The sequence below is a fragment of the Pelmatolapia mariae genome, linkage group LG14, assembly GCF_036321145.2.
Source record: "Pelmatolapia mariae isolate MD_Pm_ZW linkage group LG14, Pm_UMD_F_2, whole genome shotgun sequence".
Lineage (NCBI taxonomy): Eukaryota > Metazoa > Chordata > Actinopteri > Cichliformes > Cichlidae > Pelmatolapia > Pelmatolapia mariae.
In genome coordinates, this window is record NC_086239.1 from 14,753,372 (window position 1) to 14,779,782 (window position 26,411).

The window sequence follows — 26,411 nt, forward strand, 5'->3', positions numbered from 1 at the left end:
CTTTTGAGCCTCTGAAAATGAAGGACAATGTATAAAAATGGCTGTAATTCTGAAAAAGTTAATTGGGATACTTTTGTCAAATCAGCTGATTTAAAGCTTAAAGTCTGCACTGGTTTAAACCCACTGTGGTGGTTTACATTACAAAAATCATTGTTCAGTTACATTAAGCCCTCGCTGCATATAGGTTGGAGATAATGTTGCAGATGGAAAGAGAGGAGGTGGAGCTGGAGGCAGATGGAAAGATGGACAGGATTATTAGGACTCAATATATCACAGAGACACAACTTAGATCAGAGAGTTCAGGGGAAAAGTAGAGAGGTGAGATTGTGCTGGCTTGGACTTATGCAGAGGAGAGGTTTGGTAAATATTAAAACAAGGACTAACACAGAGCTGCAGAACAAGCGGATAAAAGTAAAGCCAAAGAAAACTATGATGTGGCCGTGGCTCGCAGGTGGGTGGTGTAAATGAGGAAGAAGCAGAGGACAGGAAGAGATGGAAACTGGTGACCCCTAAGATTCAGGCACATACAGTGCAGTAAAACCAGAATAACACAGCAGATGGACAGGGACATGTCAAACATATAAAGACTTTAGAAAGTAAACCAAAAGAAATCTCAAAAATAAGATTTTTTTTAACCTTTTCTCAACAGAATATGACGATAACATAGTCAGAACATTATCAGAAGATTGATGTCAAACATCTAGAGCTTGGCAAAATATTTTTAGCCGAGCTACATGAAAAGACAATGCCAGAAAAGATGATGAATAAAAGATTGAAAACTAAAACCAGTCAAAAACTAAAAGACTAAGAAAATAAAAAGGCAACATTTGAGAGAAACAGCAGCCTTGAAAGAAGCTTCTTCTTCATGTCGTTCCAGTTTCTGTCATGACCTAATCGAAAATAAATAAATAAATATATTAAACCCTCACAAGGCCGCCCGCCTCCTCAAGTCTTTCTTACCTGCTGACGGCTCATCACCCCTCCCTGACGACTCCGGGGACAAACTAACAAGCTCACATACTAAAGCCCTTCTGATCACATTCAAGCTACTGCATTTTTAATGGTGCAATTAGCTCCAACGCTGCTGACTGTGAGAGCCAACGGCAGTCGGGGCCAACAAAAACTGAGATTAGGACTGTCATTAAGGTTATTCATCATCACCCTGTGCTCACTCCAATTATAGTGCAATCGTTCACTGTGGCAGGACTCTTGTTTTTCATTCTGCACAACCGATACTTGGCAAGATAACCGATTATGCGGGGCGAGAAGTTTAAGAACTCCCAGAGAGAAAAGAAAAAACGAGGTTAGAAAAGATGGCGCGTTAGTAGAAGTCAACATGCACCAAAAGTATATAATCAAGACAAACCAAGAAGACTTGTAATGAAGGTTTTTGTTTTTCCCTGCACCGAGTAATAATTAACCTGAAGCACAGACGTCTTACTCAATAGTATGCTGCCAGGGGAAATAACACAGGATTAAGACAAGAAAACAATTCGCTTTCTTTCCTTTCGTTTTTTGTTATTGTTGTCTTCCTCTCTTCGCCCTTCCCTCCTGTCGTCCTTGCTCTGTATTTACGTAGCATCATGCTGCGCTCACATTTAAATGCAACCTGCATCTATTTCCGGGCGGCATAGCAAAACAGAGAGCAAAACAAGTCTGGGGAAGCATGAAAAACAAGAAAGCATGCATCAACAAGCATGAAAAACATCTAAAAGCTGAAGGAATTAAATAAGTAGAGAACAGTGAGGGCACCAGGCAAAAGAAAATAAGTGTGTACAGGAGCAGATCCTAAACAGCTACAAGATAAAGGAAAAGACAAGCTTAAGCACAAAAGAACCGACAAAAAACATCCAGCTACAACCTGCTCTCTGATTCACTGTGTGTGTGTGTGTGTGTGTGTGTGTGTGTGTGTGTGTGTGTGTGTGTGTGTGTGTGTGTGTGTGTGTGTGTGTGTGTGTGTGTGTGTGTTCTAAAAGAAGAAGCCGAGCACAGCGAAGAAACATACACAGTAAAACAGTTAGCAGAGGAGAGAGGCAGACACCGCAGCACAGAAATTAAATCAGATTAATTCAATATATATTTGATAATTACCTGAATAAAATACTTTGTTTTTTCAAGTGTGCCATGTATTTTTTTATTTTCAAATTCATCTTTACACTTACTTCTACACAAATGCATTTATAGCCAATTATTAACATTCACTGAGATATTCAACAGGGCAGCTTGAGTTACAATACATGCATAGGGAGTGTTCATTTTGTGTGAAAGATGCCCTTACTTTACCATTACCTTTCCCTGGTATATACAGTAGCTGTTTGCTATTATTAAAAGCTACTTTTGACCGCTCCCCTTTCATAACAGGTTACCACACCGGGTAGCTCTGCATGTTTGATTTTGCAGTTTTTGAGCTGGACGTCCCTCCTGATCCAACCCCAAAGGGGATTTGTGTCTCCAGCAGGACCTGACTAGTGTAAACCACTACACTATTGCTATTACAAGCTCACTTATGCAATGTTTAAAGCTTCAGCAATATAAATTTATAATAGCAAGAGCATTTTGCTTTAATGCTGTTAAATGGACTCTGTCATTCACATCAGTGTCACACAGATTTGTACTGGAATATTAAAATGTAATATTAACCAGAGCACAGTTCAAATAAAACAAAGCAGCTCTACTGACTGCTTAGAAGCACTAATTAAAAAACTACTGAAAGAAACCACACTGTTAAGAGGCTCTACCTCAGTAAGCAATAGTACCCAATCAATTTATAATGATTAACGAGGACCCACTGGACTACTAATATGCATGTTAATAAGAAACTTCTTGATCATGAATTATGCAGAACTGCCTGCCTCACTTTAGCTATACTAAAGAACAGATTTTCCAAGAGTAAAACTAGTCTTACATGTCTAGTTCAATAAAATAGAAATAATAAGTAGCTCTAACACCACTAGGTAAATATGTTCTTTGTCAAAGACACTGTACAAACACTCACGATAAATGAATGCACTGTGTTTCAGATTAGACAAGATATTCTGAGGTTTTCTTGAATTTGTCTTGCAAACAGAAAATAGCTTTCTGCACACTGGATTTCACCGACAGCTTCTCTACAGTCAAAAATCACAATTATGTTTGAAAAGACATAATTACTTACAAATACTTGATTATTTTTATATACAGTTCTCAGCCATGATACTGGTAACCCAACACATTTTTCTGCAAGTGGAAATACATGATTCTGTGGAGCAACAACGCAACTATTTCATGAATCTTACAAACTATCACAATAACACCAAAAGTTCCATTTGCTGAAAGTCAGACACTGTGAACCAGAGCCAGCTGATTCGATTAGTTTCATAGCTGGATGTTGTTGGAAATATTGATACACTGACTCACCCTCCATGGGAGTATTGCTATCTGGGCGATTGGCAAAAACTACGTCCACATACTCCAGCTGCATCCTTTGTAGAGAGCCTTTCAGACCTGACACACACACACACACACACACGCGCGCGCGCGCGCGGAGGCAAAGGACACTCAAAGGTTAATGAACTGAAAGACTTTTACCTTATAACATGTTACTGTGATCTCATTTTAAACAATTTCACTCTTTAAGAAAAAACGTTTGTCATTTTTGGAGATGTTAAATTTGCATGTCTCACCTTCAATAATGTGTTTCCTTGACAGCCCTCTCTCTGTCTCTGCTCTGATCGAATAAAACACATACATATCACATCAATCATAAACTGCACTTAATTAAACAACAACAACAAAAAAACAGCTTCACTTCTTTTTTATGTTAAAAAACTGAATGAGATTTTTTTCAAAAAGTTCCAGAAATTGTGGGAATTCAAACTGGTTTTACTTTGCAGACTTAAAGTCAATTTAAGTTACTCTTGAACCCCGCTGGGCGACCAAAAAACACGAGCTCCAAATGTACATTTCAGGCTGTTTAAAGTAAATAGGTCAGCGCACGCTCAGCTGTTCAGCATCATTATGCATCCAGACTCTGCAGGAGAGAGACGTAGCACAGACTCTGCGTTTGGAGGAAATGCTTGAAAACTAGAGAATAACCTCTTCCTTATCACAAGACCCAGTTGGGCAGCCTCTGGCTTGGAGCTTGACAGACTTTCTCTTTCTTTTCTGTGTGTGTGTGTGTGTTTTGGATGTGTGTGCTATAAAGTAGATTTCTTTATCCCCTCTCCTCTCTCTCTCTGCAGTCTCAGCAGAAGAATTGGTTCTCCCATTGGTTGTTACTTTACGTGACATGTTGCCATTCAGGTTGTTAACAAAGATAAATGGACACACGAAAACACGAGGAAACTTTCTTTGGTGCAGAGAGGCAAAAGTTTGAATGCTTTGAAAGACATTAAGGATATAAAATGATAAATGTAGCAGAGACAAAAGGAGAAAATATTGTCTTTTGTATGATTTTGAGTGACTTAACTAAAATACATGCTTTATTTTTATTTATCTGAACAAAGTTAGGTGCTTAGGTGGGTTTTTTTTTTTTGAATGATTTTTGTGAATATTTTATTTCTGTGACCCAGAAAAAAATCGTTTCACGTTTGCAAATTTACCCCAAGATCCTCGAGGTATCTTCAAATACTACTATCTTTCTGTCAGATGGTCCCTGTTTTGCTTGTATTGCGAGCGCAGATGCACAAGGACATATTTTTATTTTATTTGTATTTTATTTTTGTTGTAACACAGGAAAAGGAAGAAGAAGAAGACGGATACCAACCTTCGTGTAAACAATGCAGGATTTAAAAAGAGCTTTGCAAATGTTTCACATGAAAGAAGTGCAATGTAAGGGTGTTTTTGCAAACAGATAATACATTACTGAGAATTTGTGAGCAACACAAGCTAAAAAAATATTACAGTTCATATCATGGAAGTGAAGAGTTTGCAGGGTTTCTTACTTACTTTCCTCCCCAGTACAGTTTAGTTGTAATGACCAAGCTGGATCTCCTAGAAAGCAAAGAGAAAGCGGGATAAGGCAAATTTAGTGCAATGTGCTGTATTGTAATAACGTGACAAAGTGCAAATACACATGCAAAGTCTGTGTCTTTTGTTCTGTCTTGCTGCCAGAGGTTTCTTCCTGTTAAAAGGGAGTTTTTCCTTCCCACTGTGACCAGTGCTTGTTCATAGGGGTCATCTGATTGTTGGGGTTTTCTCTGTATTATATATATATATAAGACTGTATTATAAAAAAGACTAATTACATTGCAGCTTTCCTCACTACCATGTCTGTTACAGCTATTTCCCCATTTTTAATTCATCCCTCCTTGCTAAGTTGTTTATTCAAAAGCACAGTCTTGTTGTTCCTCAATGTTTAGTCACACTGTCGGACTAATGAGTTATCCACGCAACAGGTGGGAAAATGCTACACCCGTCTTGCTTAAGAGTTTTGATGACATCCTTGTCATTTCACATCTGGCGCTGTGTGAAATCATTAAACTCTACAGCATCTCACATGGCAGCAAAAGCAAACACGATTTCTGGTTTCACCGCATTAGAGTTGCAAATTAAATGCAGGAGCTGTGAGAGTGTTTGCAGACTTTAGTCACATGGGACAAATCAATAAATGCCCTGCAGCTCTTTATTATTATTCAGCGCTGTTGTGCGTCACATTACCGGCACTAAATTCTCAACATATGACCAAGAAGTGTAAAGTAGAGCGCTTGTTCTTTCCATTTGTCATGATAGCACTCACAGACTGGTGTAGGCAGCTCAGTGCATGACACTGATCTGCCTAATCCACCTAATGATTAGCAAATACATGTTTCCATAGCTTCATTTAATAGAGTGGCAAGCGTTATTGTTGCATGGAGACTCCATCACTTTTCACATCCTGTTGTTCTAAGACAATTTAGGTTAAGGTTATGGCTTCATATCGAATACATCAGGCGGTGATCCCACAGTATCCCATCACTATGATCTGAAAATGCGACTTTTTGTGCAGCTTCTTTTGCACTCAGACGTATAAATGTGCAATATTTGAGCTTCCTTTGATGTTACTGTAACTCCTCTTCTCCTCGTCTCCTACAGAGCTGATCAATAATAAAAAAATGAGCATGTTTAAATAACTCCATAAAAAGAATATTTAAATTTGTGGAAAAAATGCCTGCAGGCAGACTTTCATGTGGAAGCTATTTCACGCTGCTGTATTGTGTCTGTATTGTCCATGAACTAGACATTTAACTTCATTTAATAAAAGAAAAACAAAACTATGATGATAAGGCAGGAATTAATACTAATAAAAGTTCTTTTTTCCTTTTTTTCCTTTGAGACAAAGCACAATTCCTCACTGGAAAAAAAAAAAAAAACCCAAAACACAGTGTCATGCATCTTTCATCTGCAACACACACACACACACACACACACACACACACACGCGCGCGCGCACACACACACGCACACACAGATCATCCTTCTCCATGTTTCTCTCTCAGGCAGAAGTATTGGAGCAATCATACGTTTTAATGTCACCATTACCTCCAGCATTTCTTCTTGATGATGTTTCCTAGAATGATTTCGGCCCTGCAAGGCAATATAAACGAAGCGTTGTTATTAAATCGCACTTTGAAATTATAAACATTCCTTCCACAGTATCGGCCCACAGTACAGTGAGGAACAAAAGAGGCCCGCATGCAAACCGGTTGTTTATGAACCAGGCAGTTGGACGGCGTAATAAAAGGGTCTTCAAAAACTTATTATAATACTTCCTGCAAGTAGAAGTCTTTTTATCGGAACTGCAGTGCTTGCTGTTGCATTACGAGGTCTCTGACATACACTTTCATCTGTGAGGTCACAAATAAAAAGACCTCACAAATGAGACGGTAACAGTGGTTGAGAAAAGCAAAGAACAGACACATGCAAGAAATTTCAAAACATTGCTACAATTTCTGAACAGAAACCTACAATTTCGAAAGAATAATGTCTGGACTTCTTTTAAGCTCATGAATAATCACACTAAATGTGACATAGTTTCTAACAGTTTAGAGAGTATTATAGTAAGAGCACTTTGGCGACAGCGAGACCGGACATCTGCAGCCGATTACACAAAAACACTGGTCTGTGTATCACCCACCTGCCGCCCGCGTACACCTCAGCTGTGTCAAACAAGTTGACTCCACTCTCGTAGGCAATCGTCATTAGCTGCTCTGCAACCTGGCAAGCAGTCAGATCGAGCACACACATGAAAAAAAGAGAGGATACAGAAAGGTTAGCTTGCAGTTTTTATTTTACCAAAAAGAAACAAATTTTTTCCTCTTTCAGGCGCCTACTGATGAATCGGCCGTGAGGGAGCCGCATTATTCCTGCATATCAATATCTTCCTTTTAAATATTCATGTGTTTCCACGGATACAGTGTCCAAGATTTACCCAAATCTCTTTCAACGTAGGAAAACATGACACACATCATCAGCCCGTGCAGCTTCGCATTTCATCTAGGAATCACTGCTGAGGAATTACAGCCAGAGGGCTTCCTTGGAGTATTATTTAACTGCAAATGGGTTTTATGCAGCACGTTACAGGCAATGGCGTATTTCAATATAAAAGACCACGCCATCTCGAAAGCGACTTAATAACACATAATCTGGTTTAGAGAGCATAAAAAATGGCTAGTATGATATTAATAAAAGAAAAGCTGAGCTGAAGTGAGGGACAGAGAGCTTCCAGAGGAGCAGAAACAGCAGTCAAATACCTTCAGAAGCCAGACTGTCTCTTGGCTGGTCAGTAAGCTTGGTGTTATCAGATTTACGTGAACCTCATGTGACAGTGAACGTCACAACCACCTCAGTGATGCTCACCTTTATATTCATGCTTCACCTGGTGGTTCAGAACGACTGTGAACGTTTCCATTTTGATCAAGCAGAACTGTACTCGTGTGTAGCTACCCTGGAAGTTTGTTCATATTCAGATTTTATTGAGCAAGTAGGGCCACAGTGTAATTAGCTGTGAAAAATCATTCGACTCCATGATGTACGGCTGTATCAGCTCTTTTCTCTTTAGTTAATTCATGCTTTGTGCCAGTGTGTGTGTGTGTTTGTGTGTGGCTTTTTTTTTTAATTTGTAGACATGGTGACCATAAATCATCTAACTGAGATCCAATTTCCCTGAGGTGACTTTTATTACATGGAGGACTTTAAGAGAATTTACCGTCATTTCCCTGTGGAGTTCTGTAGTGACACAAGGGTGTGCTGTGTTGTGTTTGTGTTCACGTGTCTGCATGAAGTGCGTGAGTTTGTGCAAATGCATGTACAGTATGTGTGGGGTTTTGTGTGTGCGTGTGTGTGATGGCAGACAGTGGAGGCGTTGCTTCTAGAAGAATGAGATAACGTCTCCTCTGAGAATCGTTTTCAGCCTTCCTCAACCATCACTTTGCAACTAGCATGAAGCGGGATAGCTTTCCTAGCATTCCTATTCCTACTAATTCCTCTGTGTGATAACGTTACAGTGATAGTAAATTTGATTTTATTAGTATCTATTAGTAACTAACATTCCTTTGATGAACATGCTGAAGGCACATCCCCTGTGTAACACAATGTAATATAGAACAGCAATAAAACGAACGACAACACACACAAAAAGAAACAAAAGTCATAAAAAATGGGAAAGGACCAAAAGGAAGCAAAATAAAAGTCAATAAAAAGTGTGTTTGTAAACTGATTTAAGATGTTGCAGTCACAGAGCAGCTCCCACATGGGCTTTTTGCTCAGAGGCAAAGCTGAAAACAGTCATTTATACTTTAAAATCAATTTTTAAAATTAACCGCGAGCCCCAGAAGAGATTCTTGGTGAGATAATGTAGCATCACCTGTTGAAACAGCAGCACCTGTTCTCAATGGAGAAATTGCCAGCTGTGGAAAGTCTTAAAATGGCATTTTTACTTGTAGAAGCAAAGCAGGAATCCAAGCAGGGCTGGACTGGGACAAAAAATCGGCCCGGGCATTTTGACTAGAGACCGGCCCACCAGGTATTATAGGAAAAGCCTTAAAGCCTTTGAATGAAAACAGACGCTGTTGTGACAGTTATGTGCACTTGTTGGTATATGTATGATTTCTATACATTTTACGTCATACTAAAAACTTGGGTTGTAAGATTCAGATAATTATTAAATAAAAGCTAGACTTTTTCAATGAGAATAAGAAAGAAAAGTATTTCTTTGTGCCCCCCCTTTCCCTGTTAATACCCTACCTGGCCCCCTGGCAACACTTTCCTAGTTTCATGATTGAAGTAGCAACAGGAGAGGGAGGGAGAGAGAATGAGAGAAGAAGAGGCAGCTGACAGCGTAAAGACACAGAATAACTCCAGCTTTGTGTCTTCTTCCATTCTAGCTGAAGTACGGGACAAACTGTGTTCCTTTTCAGCTCAATACGAAACGCGTAATATTTTCTCTGAATACGGGACGATTCCGTTTTTTACGGGATGGTTGGCAACTCTATTTTATTCATAAGGTTAGTTAGTAAAGTTCACTGTCAGTAACATCATAGCACCCACCCAGCTGTATAGTAACTCCGTCATGCTAGCTAGTACGCAGTACGAGTTATTGTAACTGACGGTAAAAAGTCAGCACAACGAAAATACCTAAACCTAACCTAATGAAACCTGAACCTACACCTAAACTTGGTTTATATCTGACCCAGATAGACTGCAGGTCATAACTTCTTACCTGAAGTTCAGTTCACCTGACACTCGGACCGGTGGCCACCTCGGGTCTCTGCTCCTCCTGCCTCCCCTTTCCCTCATCCACCTGCTGGCCTCTGTGGAAGCTCCGCCATAGCCACCACCAAACAACTGAGTTATTTTTACACATCGGCCAGCATCTGGCCAATCCACCAGCTTTCATTGTTTATATCGTTACAAAAAAAAAAAAAAATCATCTGCCCATAAAAACGAAAAAACCCCATCGGCCCACCGGGCAAATGCCCGGTATGCCCGATGGCCTGTCCAGCTATGAATCCAAGTGGTGTTCCTCTATAGCAGGAAAAGGCTTAAGGAGAAAAAAGAGAGAGGCATTCTTCATCTCCTGTCAACATAATACTGAGTAGTTTTAGCTGCTAAAACTACAACGAATCAGAAGAAAAGTGCAGCTGCTGACTCTTTATTCTAGTGTTGCAGTGGCAAACACTTGTGCATTCAGAACCACCTGGGCGAGTCATCTTTGGCCTTTATGCCAGCAGAGAGGAAATCAAATCCTGTAATCTTTTCTCTCACTTATCCAAAGATATAAACGGGTTCTGAGTGTGTAACAATTAAAGTATGAATGACAAGTTATTTCTTTTTTTGTTGTTGTTGTTTGTTACAGATCCATCAATCTAACTCATTTCTCTCAGTACCAATTCTGATACCTGGATTTGGGGAATCTTGTAAGAAGAACCTATCCTATCACTGCAATACAAGTAATTAAATTTCCCTTCTTTTAAAATCAGTAAAACTTATGGAAGCCTGTTTCCGCCACTAAAAAAAAAAAAAAACGATACTTAACTCGAAATTTCGAGTTATCTTTCTCGAAATTTCGACTTATTTTCTCAAAATTTCGAGTTAGTAACTCGAAATTTCGAGTTACGTATAGTTTTTTTTTTTTTTTTAGTGGCGGAAACGGGCTTCCATAAAAACTAGAACTAAACTAAATGTGAAAAAAATGTTGTAGTTAGTTTTTAATTTATTTTAGTTAACAGTTTTGAAAAAAAAAAAACAACCCCTGAAATTATTTTTTTTTTGAAGTTGAAAAAGTAACTAAAATAATATACATTAAAGAAGAAATAATATCCTTAGTTTTGGAATTTGTTAGGTTGGTAAAATAGTATTACAACTTCTCAAATGAGGCTTTGACAGGCGTGTTTAATGAGACTCTGAATGTTTACAACACTCTTAGTCTACTGCTTTCAAGACGTTCTGCATTTTTATTGTAATTTTATTGTAATTGCTATTGTAAAACCTCTATTGAGTTTCCCAAGTTTTGCATCTGACATATCCCCTTCATACGATAATAATTAAAAAGGCAAACTAACAAACATTTTAAACAATAAAAACTAAAATTAAATTAAAAAAAATACACTCTGGAAACTAAAACACAACTGAATTAAAAACAAAAAGTCAAAATGAAATATAAAGTAATTAAAAGATCTAAGCCTATAATAACTGTCTATAAATCACCTTGTGTAAACTCTTTGTAGTAACATTTATGGAAAATAACATGAAACCATTAATGTGATGCTGAAACCTGTCTTGCTTAAGTAAATATACATGAATGATGTTATGACATGACTGAAAAAACTAATCCAGTGTTTCAGATTGGTGCACCCTACAGACTGTATTTAAAAGACAGACGTACTACCATGACAACAGTCAACAGTGGTTCAGAAACTTGTTTTATTGCCTCAAGATCAGCATTTTGGACGTCACCAGCTTTAGAGTGACGAGTGGACCTGACAGAGAAATGAAAAAACTTTAGTAGGCACCGAAGGCGTCCCGATCTACCTGCCGAGGTCTGAGATTGGCTGATTGTTAATCGGCCCAGTTCACACTCACAGCTATATGCTAATATGTTGTTAGCACAAAAGCTCTTCACTCTGAGTTGAGATAAAAAGTGTTAGCGTGAAAATGTTTATAATGACAAACCTAACCAGACACCTAAATCCCCTCATCTGGGTAAATAGGGACATTTTAAAGATGTTAAAAGGGAAAAAGTAGCTAAAGCTAAATCCAGCCAGAGTTCAGAGACAACCAAAAGCCAGGAGCCTTGGTGTGAGCCTCGGTATAAGCATTGACAGGATCAAAGCGTTTTTAGAAAACAAAAAAGGTCATTGTCCCATTACTGGTCAAAACGAGTCTGAAATTTGTTCTGTTATATAAATGTGTTGCATTTGCTTCTGTTTGTTTAGGTAAAATATTCGGAACCACCATCAGGTAAAATTTATTTCCATTTATTTCTTATTTGCACCTGTTTCTAGTAGCAGAGCACTTTATTTTGAAAAATCCTGTGCAGCATTTTAAAGTTCGATCAATTTTTTTAAAATAAAATAATATTTTGCATTAAAGTAAAATAGATTTTTGTTTGTTATAGCTTGTAGAAAGAAAATCATCTGAGAAATAGGAAAAGTTGGAATAACCACAACTGGAGCCATGTCCATCTTTTATATCCAGTCTTTAATGATTCTTTACAGCAAACAGCATTTTGTTCTGTTCCCTATGTGAAAAGTAATTTTATAAGTGTTTTTTTCTCAGCTTAGTATAACCAACATTAATACAATATATTCATATATTTCATTTTTTTTTTAAAAGAATGCATCAGATGCAAATCCAGTGCTTTCAGATAAGGTTCAATGAACAGCCAGGAAAGGAAATAAAGGACAGACATAACAGTGTCCACATTTCAAAATGGCTCATTCAGTATCCGAGCCCTGGACTGCCATCAGACAAACAGAGCAGAATAAAAAGATGGAGCTGGATAATGGAGAGGTTAGAGAAAGGAGATGTCACTTAAGGAGGGAAAGATTTGGGGAAGAGGGATTACAGAGAATATGAAAAGCATGTTCTTTCCCTTATTGGTCTGCTGAGTGCAAACAGGGAAGCAACCTCATGCCAGAACTGTCGGGCACACCGGAGGGTCATTTTCAATAAAGTGAATGAATGGAGGTCTTAGGTAAGATAACCGCTACAGGATGAAGGATGAGGTAAGTAAGAAGCTAATAGATGGATTGCATAAATGAAAAGTGGTGACAACTTAAAACTGATATTTATTTGCTGGTAGAGTTAGAAACATGCAGAAGAGAGTGTTACAAGGACAGACTGAACTAAACCAGAACATGAGCGATAGTTTCAGGGTGACTGCTTATTCATGACAAGTCTCACAACATGCTAACAGGCCAGTCGCTGTCAAAGAGCTGAAAGTGACATTTGTGAAGTCAGAAAGTTTGCAGTGGTGTTGAAGCATCACTGCTTACTCACTTCTGCTTTGACTTCTAGGCATTTCAGATGAACTGAATATGAGCGAGGGCCTTCAAATGATGGGATGCTTTAAAAAAAAAAACAAACAGGCAGAAACTGCAGAAGCGGCACGTCTATAAAATAAAAACCTCCTCCTGTAGTCAAACACTGAGTCACTGTGAAGTTGCAGGAACACATGGGTGGCTACAGGCTTCTGTCCTCATTTTTTTCCCATGTTTTTTCTTCAGGCGCACAAAAGGTGGAAGACAATTGGATATCATAGACGGAGGGAATATAATAAGAAAAAAAAATTGACTTTTTTTATTTTTTTATTTCCTCACACAACCTCAGAATCAAGGCCGCAGCAGCCTCCCACATACTACCCACACAACCTTGAGCGAGGACTTTATGACTGCGCTGCCTCCTTCCCTTTCAAACTCACTGCATCAACGTTGACACGAACAAGAGACGTCGTCTTCAAATTCACTTTATGATTTATGGATCCACTTTTGCCCTTTTTGGATGAGTAAGCAATATCAGCTCGCTAACCGCCACGAACTTCCTGCCTGTCTGGGAACGTGTTATCGTTAAGACGTGGATGTAGCGCTTTGATAAGACGTGCTCTCCAAAAATTGCCCAGCATTAGAAAATCTATACTAATATTTATGTCTTCCAATGTCAATAAAGTTATTACACGATTATTCTGAATACAAATAAAGGGAAAATATTAGTGTTTTATGTTGCATGTTGATGCCTTGTGCATTTTTATCTCCGTTTGTGTGCTACAGTTGTTGTGCATTTCTTAATGAGGACAGGGACGCTGAACCCTGCCGAGGACGTTTTAGCAAATTTAGGGCAGACTTGATGACAATGACATTGAACAGGGCACTGGAGGACTGGTTAACCTACCAGCACTGCATGTAATGATAGTACTCTTGCTTTTGCATGTCCATCGAGACCCTCTGTCTGCCCTACCAGCTTCTTTTTCTGGTTGTTCCTACCATAGATCACTTTACACAGATCACGAGCACACAGAAGATTTAAAAATTTAAAACCACGTTCACACGAGCCAGCCAGAATTGATCATAACGCTCCCAGCTGTCACAGCCTGAAGTGTCTGAGTGATGCTACTGACACTGAACTGCGGACGTTCAGGATAATGGAAGGGGAAAAGGGTGCTAAGCTTTGCGTGAGGGTACCAAGTAAGTCAACGCCAGCAACCCTAAGGAAAGAAAAATAATACTCTTACATAAGCTTGGTGCTTCTGCGTACCCCTGGGTGAGCGCTGTTCTCTTCTGTGTCAATTTAAGTGTGTGCATATGTGCGTATGTGCGGTGACCAAGACCGGGACCCCAGGGGCAACATCAGAGCACGTTAGAGTTCATCAGCATAAGTGCAAAGGAGAATTCAGTGTGCACACGTAGCCATCATGCTGACCTTTTCTGTCCTGTGTGGACCAAAGTGTTGCGATCCAAACAATGCAACTCATCGAACCTGAGGTTTCGGTGAAGGCTGTGACTTTAAAGGAATAAAGCAATACAAAGTGAAACTGTGGAGTAATTGAGCCTATGTGTGTTGGAGGGCTCTGTCAGTATGGTGTGCTGAAGGTTAACTGTGACACCACTCAGTCAGAAAAAAGCAGTCATGACAGATGTCCCACAGTCACAGTGACAGTTCTTTGGTTAACTTATGACTCTAACTGTTGTACAGAATGGAAAATCCCTACACCAGATTATTTTTTTCCCCTTTGTATGTGACATTTTGTTTGATGGATTGTAGTTAGAAGAATTAACCTTCCTGGAGGACTACACAGCTGCACCTGCTTCAGGATCTTACAGACTTTCAAATAAATACTTCCAGTTTTTTTTTTGTGTGTGAAGTGTCTATGGAGGGGCGTGGTCTGCAGTGCCACTGCAGGGGAGGCGGACGCACCTGAGCGGCATCCGCAATCACACCTCGCCGGCTTAAAGTCTGTACTGGGTCCTGCTGTAATAGTTGTTGTTAGTATGTGTCGGGCTGTGAGCTGCGGAGCTGCAGCCGACTGCGTTTGTACAGCAACCGTGTGTTAATAAAGTACGCTGCAAAGCATGGACATGTTGTTTGGTCTGTCGTGGATCATTTACAGTGTCAATCTGTATTTATTCTGATTCAAAAACCAAAAAAAAAGATTGCATCTTTTTCTTTTTTAAACAAGAAATAAGACAGCGGAAAACAGAAATGCCTACGGATGGCCACTCTACCTCGAATGCTGCCAACTTGTCTTGGCCTGCAGCCTTTTTTGACTTTGTTGGTAATTTTCAAAGGGGAATTCATTCTTTTTTTATGGCAAGTGGGCAGTGATGTGAGTGTAATTTTAAGCTACATTGTCTATTATGGCTCATCAGTTTCCTATATCAGTGCACTTGGACCCATTTTTGCTGTTTCATCCATACGTAAGGCAGCTTTCTCTATATAGCATATTTCATTGCATTTAAACATTTAATAGGTAAAAAAAGAAACCACACCAACCAGTCTAATGTGCCATACACTGTACATCAGTGTAATCAATGAGCAGACTGCACTGACATCAAGTAGACATGTAAAATAAAGGAAAGCGTTTCATACCTCGTCTGTTATCTGTCCTCCAAATGTCACCCATGTACCTGGAGGGGAGAGAGGCAGAGACATTTCATCATTAGGGAACATTTCTTTACTGTCAGCCCTTTCTGTCTGTGTCAGTGTGTGTGTGTGTGTTTGTTTGACATCGTGAAGTAAACAGAACTAATCCCGGGGCTGTGACACCATTCGAGGGAGGCTGTCAAGTTCCCAAGAGAAAAATCTGTCCTGTTTAGAGCTGCTGCTCAGTACTGAAGTATCACCTAGTGTGAGCCCCTGTTAGCTCTCTCTGTCTTTACTGATGACTGTTCGTTTGCTACGGCAGTGCATATTTGGAAGACCTTGCATCCCCTGTCCTCATGTGCTTGTGCATGTGAGAATAATGACGCCACAGTCCCGATTGTCCCGCAGACAATACCGATAAGCCAGACAAAAGGCTGAGCCGCCACAACCCGAGGAGACACTAAATCCTCAGCACATTCCCTCAGGGAATTATGCACATAGCTTTCTATTCAGATTGAGTCAAAACAGTTTTAGCTATCTGAAAGGGTCCCACTCTGCCAGACAGACAGAGAGACAGGAACACCTTTTTATATCAGTAAAGTGTCTGCTGCTCACCTGTTAATGCAGAAAGGCTTATGTGTATTTTGGTAGTTGCAAGAAAATCTGGGCTGCCTGACAAGATATGAGGCAGTTCACCTGTGAAGTTTGGCAGCAGGTCCATGGAAACTGTCATCACATATTTTTTCGTAAATTGAGCTAAAGGGAACTTCCAAAAATGGACCGTGTCAGATAAAATGGTGATTAAGCATTGCACAACTTTGCCAGTCTTCTGTTGCTTTTTCAAAATGTGTTGCCTGCATCGAACTCCATGCATGAATAAACATCGCAATTTCAGCCTAAACACCAGAAAGCCCTGGTGGAACATTTCATAACTAATTATGTTTTTTTGTGGTCACCAAATTGTAAATTGACTGGTTCATAAATAGCACTTTTCTAGTCTACCTTAGCACTCAACACACTTTATACAACCTGTCTCATTCACACATTCATACACGTACTTTTTACTACATCAGTGCACTTTCTGTCTAGCTCTACTCCTGCGCCACAATCACCCTACAAGCAGCTACAGTCACCTAATGCAACTGTATCACAAGGGCATTAAGAAAGGCTGAAGAAAGTTTACCACTTTATGAAAGACGATGTGTTCAGACAGTTAAACAGTTAGCAAAAATGTGACCTTTTTTATCATCTATTGTACATAACATCTTTAAAATATTGGGAAATTCAAGAGAAATCTTCTTATGCAGCAATAATCCCGAACCCCATCCCCCACTCCCCAAACTTTTCCACTGGTAAAATCAGACATACACTATATGAATAAAAGTATGACAAATCCATGCCACGAAGCTCCTTGTGTACAGTTTTTGTAACTGATGTTAATGCCAGAGGAGATTTAGAGCTCTGCGGTTTCTGAGCCAGCAGAACATTGGTCACTTTCATTCACTGTGCACCTCTCTGCAACCTCACTCTCTACCTTTACAGGGTCTACCACTTCATGGCTGAGTTACTGTGGTTCCTAAAGTTATTTAACCAACCAACCAACCAACCATCCATCCATCCATCCATCCATCCATCATACGGGCAACAGCAGTCTAAGGAGAGAAACCCAGACCGCTCTATCCCTAGCCACCTCATCCTCCTTCTCTGAAGGAGACCAAGACATTCCCAAGCCAGACAGGCTTTAGGGTATCCTGGAGGGATTACATCCTACCCAGGGCCTCTTCCTGGTAGGACATGCCAGGAACACCTCACCTAGCAGACCTTTAGAGTCGCAATCTAGTCAGAAACGCCTCAACTGACTCTTTCTGATGTGGATGAGTAGCAGCTTTACTCCAAGTGCCTCCGAAAATGATCAGTGTCTTAACTCTCCTTTTACTCGTGAACAATACCCTGACATACTTAAAACTCCACCACTTGACCATAAACATTTCCATTTTACATTATTACCATTCACAGCTGATCATCGTCGGAGGAAAACATTTCGTAAACTGATTTGCTGCAACAGTGGCATCCGATTACATCACCACGCTTGAATTCAGTGAGCTCTTTAGGACTTGACTGCATGGCTATACGCTTGACTTTATACACCTGTGACAATGGGACTGAAAACACCTGGTCCTATACAGTCCAACTATGTACTTCAGTCTCAGGACAACTTCAGTTTTACAATGAGCTACACACAGGACGATTTCAGTGCCAATACTGATCCAGAACATAACAAATTTCACAAGGATCAGTTAGATTTTATTAATCTATTCATACTCACTGATCTCTTTTTGTAACACATATAAACATTTTATTTGGATCACATGAATTTCATGTACTGACCTATACATTTTGATCATTTTTATTACAAACATTACTTTCAGTAAGTCACAGAGAACATGGTGTGTCCTTCTATCTTTCTCTCAGTATTCATTTTCAATAGTGATGAGGCTAATAAAGCAACCCCTCCAACCAACTAGCCAACCGATCACTCTCTATCTTAGGATATTTGTTAATTACCTTCGGGCCATGCTAGTCTTCACCTATTTCTGCTCTCTTTTTTATTAAATGTATTATATCGTCATTCTCTTGCCCACTCCGTGCTCTAGTGGTCACAATTTCACACCAAGTGAACACGCAGTCTTTCTTCTTCAGGCCTTGTTGACCTCAGCAGCTCGGCTGTCATGAAACAATTTATAAACCTCAGAGAAAGCGTGGGGAAATGAGAAGAAACTCCTCATTCCCAACAGGCAGGATGCTTTTGATATCCTACAGCTCATTATTCCATACACTGCAGTATCATCAACTCCACTGAGGTTTAACTTACAGATGACACCCGGAGGATGTATTGGATCTTTTTGGTGCATAATGAAACTGATTTAATAAGGAGCTAAAAAAAAAGCTGGGGTTTAAACATACATCATCATCAAAAGTTTTTTAAGCAGAGGTGGAGCCTGGGTGAAGTGACCCCAGCGGCGGGTGGAAAAAGCTGCCTTTAGACTTCCTTAACACAAGTTACCATGGCAGGTTCCATACGCCTCAAGTGTACCTGCGGTGCAGTCATGAGAGCTAATCCTTATTATACAGTGTATGTACAGCGCGGGTCATTTCTTATCAACACGTGCGCATAAAGTTTGCCGCTCTGTGTTGTAATATCTGTGTCGACATTTGGACGTTGTGTGTGTCTGTGTGTGTGTGGGCTCAATCATCCCTTAAAGCTGTCTCCAGCATGGTGGAAATGTAATCACAGCTGACGATGTCCAGTGGCTGCTCTGGGCTTTGTGTCTGAGGCTCAGCGTGGGATGAAAACCCTGCGGAGCTCTAGTGTCAAGGCCACTGCTCTCCGAGATCCAGCTGACGTTTCTGTTTGATGGAAATTAAAGCTCTGAAAAAAGACAAGCTTTCTTTTTTTTCCTCTTTTTTTTCTTGCAGCTGCCAGTGGAAAGTGCTGGAAGAGTCACTTGATGTTGCTATGCAACAATAATAAACCTGATAACCTTGCAGTGCCTTTTTCTAAACCTAAAAAGTGTTCACATCAAGAAACAAGTCGGTAACATTTATAATAATGGAACAGAAATATGTCTAAATGCTTTTCTCATTTCGACTTCCTCGACCTTTTCTATCAGATTAGAATTTGTTTTCAAAAAGCAGGTCAAGTAAAACCAAACTAAACCGATACGATCCCAAGAAGAAGTTAAAGGGGAGGAATATGATGAGAATATAATCAGCTTTGTGGAAAGACGTTTGTGTGAGTCCTTTTAACCTAAATTTCTCAGAAGTGGACCCAAGTCCGGTGCCTGGCAGTGTGATGGATGGCACAAATTTAGATGAAGCATTTCTCTGGTGTCTCACTTAAACCGACCTCTTAACTCTTCTTTTCAGTATTTTGATCCTTTCTGGCTGCAAATGGAAAGGCTGAGTCAGCAAAGGTACTGAAAGTTTGAAGTGAGTATATTAAACTAACAAAAATCCCCTGGTCCTTCCAACGACACACTGTGGGGCTATTTAAGTGTCTAAAATCAGTTAATAACCATATTCATGGATGGATATGAACCTCCATACTGAGGCATATGCATATTTATGCATATCTAGATATGCATGTTTTTTGGTATTTTGACCTGTATTTCATAGAGGTGCCTTTTATTTTTATAATACACACACACAAACACAAAGAAAAACTCTCATTCTCTCTCTCTCTCTCTCTCACACACACACACACGCACGCACACACAGGCTCCTTTGGACCTATTTTCATTCCAGTTTTATTCCTTTGTCTCCTGCACAAGTTTTATTGATTTCCATCCTTCGTCTCCTGTTAAATCCATATCTATTTCTACCTTGTCTACTCTTTTGGCTACAGTGTGGCTCACAGGTAGTGAACAAGCCAACAACATAAGAAAGTATATATATATATATATAAATTCTAGAAATACTGGAACTTAAAAAAAGGCATTTGTCATAAACTGCCTCATCTCTTGTTCATAAGATGATCAGCAAGAGCCAGCTCAGATCATCAGATGCAGTTTGTTGGCAGTGGTTATATCACTACCTCAAGACCAAGGTTACAGCCACAGAGGACTTGAAATTTTACTTTTAGGGTTAAAATGAGTGAAAAGTAGGAGGAAACTTTAAGTGCTGCATGGCGAAGTATGACTGATTACTGAGGCTGAACTAATGAAGGTGATCATTTTCATTAAATTGCATTAAAGTACAAGTCAAAGTAGAAAACAGAATGTGCTGTAGAAGCTGTGGACTGTTAATCTCGGCGACACGCACACAGAGGTCCAACCTCTTCCTGTCTTAAACACTGCAGGATTTTCCAGGAGAGCCATTTTAAGAATTCATCAATCAATTGTGCCGCATCAGTGCAGCAGGCTTTAAAGGGAAAAAAAAAAGGTCCTGGATTGTGTGCTATGAGCGAGATGACAGATTACAAAGTTTTTGGGTTCACACAGAAGTGCTGAAGACTCAAATAATGCTGATCATGAATTCTGCATCGACTTTATTTTTGGTTTTGTCAGCAACTAAAAATAGGTTTCCACAAACACTCTGTTTTCCATTTTCCACAACCAATCAGCACTGCTGGAGCCAGTGTGTGTTGACAGCATAGTGAGGCCACTGCAGACCCCTATAGGCACTCTGTTAGCTTTCTCACTGACTGAAGAGATAATGGTTTATCTGCAGCAGCAGACAGCCAACACTGAGAGGACGCCATGAATTCACTAATCACCTATCAATTAATCCACCCTCCATGTCTCTCACTTGTGATAATCACCTTTTTAAAAGAATCAATTCATTTTCCATTAACTGGTGAGAGGTTTTTACATTTGCAGACAGTCGTTACACGGTCTGTGACTTTTTCAGTTTCATATGAATATAAATTGAGCTAACATGACATTAGGCTTTGAGTGAATGTGGAACAGGTTGATTAATTGTTAGTGGGATGGAAATAACTGATTAAACTGAGCTTCAGATACTAATAAACAGATTATATTTAACTGTCAGCTTCAGCGAGATTGTGTAAACGGTTTCTTATTGTGGAAGGCTGCCAGGAAAAATAGGAGGCAGAACTCGCTGAGTAGTGTTGGATTAATGAACAGTTTTTACCCACTTGTTTGCACGTCATTAAAAGACAGATTAATCTGAAAACACTGCAAAGTAAGCTTTGTTTGGTGGTGTGATCATTGCAGTGCCTGCTCTAACTGCACAGGCACAGAGCTTCTGCATACTCGTGCTGAGAAGGAGTTTCAATTCAGTTCTTTAGAACTGGAATAGGACTGCAACAGAAATGCCCCTGCAGACTAGTGTGTGTCAGGTGGACTGAACAAACTTAAACTGAGGACTGCAGCACAATTTCTAAATAACTAAAGTTTCCCGTCTTCATGAAAATCCAAATCATGAACTTTTATGCCTTTTTATGAGTGTCCTGAGAGAATAATTCTTTTTTATGATTAAATATATCGTTTCAGATGTTAAGATCCAAATATATTTTATGATGACCAATACCGTGGAGTACTTTATGTACTTAAGGCACTTTTAAAATCTTACACTTATCTGTAAAGTGCTGTGAAACAAACTTGTTCAAATCTTTACACTTGCCAAAACAGCCCTGACCCGTCGAGGCGTGGACTCCATTCCTCTGAAGGTGTGCTGTGGTATCAGCAACAAGATGTCAGCAGCAGGTCCTTTAAGCTGCGAGGTGGGGCCTCCATGGATTGGACTGAGTTCTGGGAAGAGGTCACAGCCACCAGGGAATCCTAGTGCTAGGTGTTGCCCGGGTAACACTCACACTCACCCAGCTATTCAAGTGATGTGAAAGAAAACATGGTTCATAAAACCAGGCCAACTTCTTCCACTGTTTCGTGATCCAGTGCTGAACAGATGTCAGCATGGGCACTCTGAATGCTCTGTGGCTATGCAGCCCCATGCACAACAAACAGCGACAGACTGCATTCTGACACCTTTCCATCAGAATTAGCATAAACTTTTTTGGCAATGTGAGCTACAGCAGCTCGTCTGTTGGATCTGACCACACGGGCCAGCCTTTGCTCACCATGCAGATCAATTAACCTTGGCCACCCATGACCCTGTTGCTGGTTCACTACGGTTCTTCCTTTGACCACTTTTGATAGATGCTGACCACTGCAGACCAGTAACGCCCCACAAGTGCTGCAGTTTGGAGATGCACTGACCCAGTCGACCCAGTCATCTAGCCATCACAATATGGCCTTTTGTCAAACTCGCTCAAATCCTTACGCTCGTCCATTTTTACTGCTTCCAACACATCACTAACTTTGAGGACAAGATGTTCCCTTGCTCCATAATATAGCCCAGCCACTAGGTGCTATGATGGAGATACAATCAGTGTCATTCCCTTCACCTGTCTGTGGTCATAATGTTATAATGTTATGTAGTTATTTCTTGAGAACTGTAGACAGAAAGATGGACACCTTACCATGCTCATTGGCTCATTGTCCAGATGAGCTAAAATTTCATTTGTCACATCTTTTGAATTAAAAAGTGCCTAAAAGATTTGCACAGAAACATACGCGCATGTCATTAATCCTTCTAGTGTTAAAAGAGAGTTTGGATAGAGAAAGGATTGCAGATGAGGAGAGAAGAAGCGTGGTTCACAGAGATAAAGACAGTGAGTAAGCGATGGAGACTGGCAGAGCAAGGGCAAAACTGCTAAACAAAGACAATTAGCAGAAGTTATGTTGTTTGTTTTCCTCTTTTTTTCTTGACTTTCCCCATTCTTGTCTTCTCAGCTCTCCCTCCAAACTGCACTGTGTCCCTGGGATCAGGACTTGTTGGGAATGCTAATTCATCTGTGGTGCAGGTTATCTTTTACATTTTGAGTAAGCACAAAGAAACAGCTTGGAAGAGAAACGGGCTATGCTAAGTGTTCTTAATCGAATCCCTCAGTTACAAAAAAATCATGTTCTTAATCAAATACCTGCATTAAACATTAACACAACCTGAAACGAGCATAAAGATTAAACACAATTTGGTGACAATTACACTTTTTCCAAATATTTGAATTAACTGTAAAATTTATCTGAAGAAAATAACCTCAGCAAATTGAATATAATAGTGAGCTATCCTAGTAATGGAAACTGAAATTGTTCTACTTTATTATTTATGCTCTATTTACAGTACTGCAATTACACCTTAAATATATCAAAAATGTTGCTTTCTCCTCTTTTGTTTAAGTGCACCTCAGCAGTGTTGCTCTGAATCTTAAACACAGCAGCAGTCATTATTTTTGCAGTAGCTGCAGTGTGAAGTCAGCCACTCCGTGTCAAGGTCAATTTGCTCCTTTATTGTTACATAACTCTTGGACGCTTTATCTAAAACACACTTCTTTTTGGCCAAGTTGAGCAGTTTCTAACTTTTAAAAGCAGCCCTGGGTCCTTGGTTAGAGTGCAGCAAAGATAAAATCACTGTTTTAGAAACTGACATGTAACTCATCTGTATGGATCTAATGTCTCAGTGTGAAAACCAGGATTATTTACAGTTTAAAACTGATGAGATCTCAGGATTTGCCAGTAAACAGGTGTGGAAACATTTCCAACTGCTTAAACCACATGTTTACAAAGGTCTGTGTATCCCCCATGGCATCGTCTTGACTTTGCAGACTGACAGCCATGATTTAACATGACTGACTGAGTGTGTCATCATATTTTGTTCTGATGAACTTTGGTCTGACAGTACAGTACAGCTATGAGAATAGCTACAGACAAGTCTCTCACAGCATACGCCCATTACATCCTCATCTATTTTCTCTACCATCAAGTGTGACAATGAAACACAATTTAGCATCCTGCCCTTTGCCATCTCTCTTGCCTCCCTCCCCTGCCAGCACCATGTCTGGCCTGCGCGCAGCGTGTGGCAGGTAGCTAGCATTATGCTGACCTTTTCTGCACTGTGGATTTCAGCCAGTTTGAATCAGACCTCTCAATCTTCCATGAACCACCTGAGGCAGCAGCCCTCAACATCGTCCTGTGGAGGAGCCAAACCTTACAGCTACACAAATAAAAGTTCTGCATTGCACCCAAAGGCGTCCCTGGAAAATAATTTTGTGTCAGCTGCATATTTATTAAAAAATCCATTCAGCAAGGTGTGTCACCTTAAAATAAAAGGTGGAGCATGTTTGTATAGTATTTACATAGTATACTACACATAAACACCTCTTAAAATACAGTATGAATGGCATGAGATACTTTTTAATGATGCTTCAAAAACTTACACGTCTGATTTAGCCTTTGCAGTAATTTTTGTCGCCCAACAAAAGGTTTGAGGTTTTGCAGACACGTGACCACTAGCCACGTTAACTCATCCGCCATTTTGAATGTACGACAACCATGGCGACAATATAGGGTCAAGTGAATGAGGCTCCAGTTCCACAAACCTAGAGAGTCGTCTGTGACCATCTGGCAACCACTTGATACTAGGGGAAAAAGAGTATTCCCCAGCCAGCTGACAAAATCCTCCATGTGATTGCATTGGTAGCTAGCATATCGCAGCCACCAAATTAATCACCCTCCAGCTACTCTTGGAGCTGTAGCGAAACTGTGAAACAGACAATGCAAAGTAGATTAAGCAAAAAATGTAACAGCTGTGCCTAAGCGCCTCATCCAACATGTTTCAAATGTGCAACTTTTACTCTGAAGGTGAACCTATCCCACTTCCACTTTGCAATGAACTTTCTCAAATTTTACTACCGCTGGGCTAATAGTTAGTGGGTATTTACAGAAACATGAGAAACTACAGACAACTATGACAATTTCCTGCAACCAAAGCAAGATCTAAGAGGTTTTTGATGCAGCAACCTTCTTTGCGACAGATTTTATCCAGTGACAGACAAAAACCACCATATTGCCCACATTCTTGACTAATGGGCACATGGCATCACATGATAAACCTCAGCAGATAAACTTACAACAGTAAAGATCCTTTTACATAAAGAGGAGATAAACTAGGAAATGGGGCCAGTGGAGAACAAAGATCACGATAGTACAGAACAAACTCTGTACATTGGAATGTTTTGGTGTTTTTAGATTTGTTTTAAATGTTATTTATTTCTACATGCTGCCAAGAGGAAGCTGCTTCTAATTCAGTTGAATACCTAATGCTTGTTTTAAACATTAGATTCTGACTGATGAATTCAATAAGCTTCTTCATTCTTTTAAATGGCATTTTCTGCTATTGCATTAACTGTAATTCTTAAACAATTAATGCAACACTTTTGTTAAAGCCCTTGAATTAAAACAGAAAGTCTTCAATTACATCTTGATTGCTTTAGTTAAAATCTACTGATCCCTTTAAGAAAGTGTTCGGGAGAAAAAAATGTAATAAGCAGAGACCTCACACTCTGGGTGGGTGGCTGTCTGCTTCAACCAGCCTGGGTGAAAGGAGAGAAAAAAGCCCATGAGAAAAATTAATGCCTTATGGATCTATATTAACCCGAGACACGAGCACAGAGAAACTTTCCTCCTGCGCTCTCTATCGGGAAATATCCAAGTGAAGTAAAAATAACCACAGCGCATTTTGAGTGGAATCATCTCAAATAACCTAGAAACTGTTTCATTCAGTGTTGTTTCATGTCAAACAAGCATCACAAGTGGTACATGTATCGTAAGGCTAAAAATAGCCAGTGTCTTGAACCAGACGTGCAGTTTAGGCTGTAAACGGAGTAGAAGGTACAGCTGGAAAATGTAATCAAGAAAGCAAATTGGGTCGACTTGATGTCTCTGAGATCGGCAGCACTTCTTATGAACATGAGAAAGCCAGGAAAAGTCTAAAGTTGGGACAACTGACAAATAGTTAAGGAACAACATCAGTGTGTCAAAAATATAACGAACGCAGGTAAAGAAAACTCTGTGTTTAACCGTGACTACAAAGTGTGTTTAAAATGCTAAAAAAGCTGCTCACTCACAGATGAAGATGCAGCTTTCATCACCGGACATGAACGTCCAAGAGTAATTCAGGCCAGATGTTTGCTCTCTGCTGAAGCTTTGAGTGCACAGTGGTGGTCAGAATGGGACAGGAAGCAATCTAACCAGAACATTAATGATGTAGGAGCTCATCTGGCCCTGAATCCACCACAATTCACAAATTATTGACTGCAAAATGAAAAATGTGACCTTGATCTGAGCACAGTTTAGATGAAAAACCATTAGAAGAACATTGTGTGCAAGTTTCAATAAAATCTGACCGGGACTAAAGGAGTAGCAACCCTTGAGGTCATCACTCCTTCAGCCAGTGAGCTGAAAATAGCAGCCCTGCTGAAAGCTAGGCTTGCTCGTGATCATGACCTTTACTGGGAGATC

The 26,411-nt window shown here is 39.9% G+C and overlaps 1 protein-coding gene across 2 annotated transcripts in view; it reads right to left on the bottom strand.

The window, feature by feature from the left end:
• The window catches only part of kcnab1a (potassium voltage-gated channel subfamily A regulatory beta subunit 1a), a 113,038-nt gene that overhangs the window by 7,236 nt on the left and 79,391 nt on the right, over nt 1–26,411 (bottom strand). For both annotated transcript variants that reach the window (XM_063492828.1, XM_063492829.1), the window contains exons 3-8: nt 15,541–15,578; nt 7,094–7,173; nt 6,499–6,543; nt 4,927–4,971; nt 3,663–3,706; nt 3,397–3,483 (exon numbers count right to left, since the gene is read on the bottom strand). In XM_063492828.1, the coding sequence (XP_063348898.1) occupies nt 3,397–3,483; nt 3,663–3,706; nt 4,927–4,971; nt 6,499–6,543; nt 7,094–7,173; nt 15,541–15,578 (339 nt within the window). The remainder of the gene's footprint in view (nt 1–3,396; nt 3,484–3,662; nt 3,707–4,926; nt 4,972–6,498; nt 6,544–7,093; nt 7,174–15,540; nt 15,579–26,411) is intronic.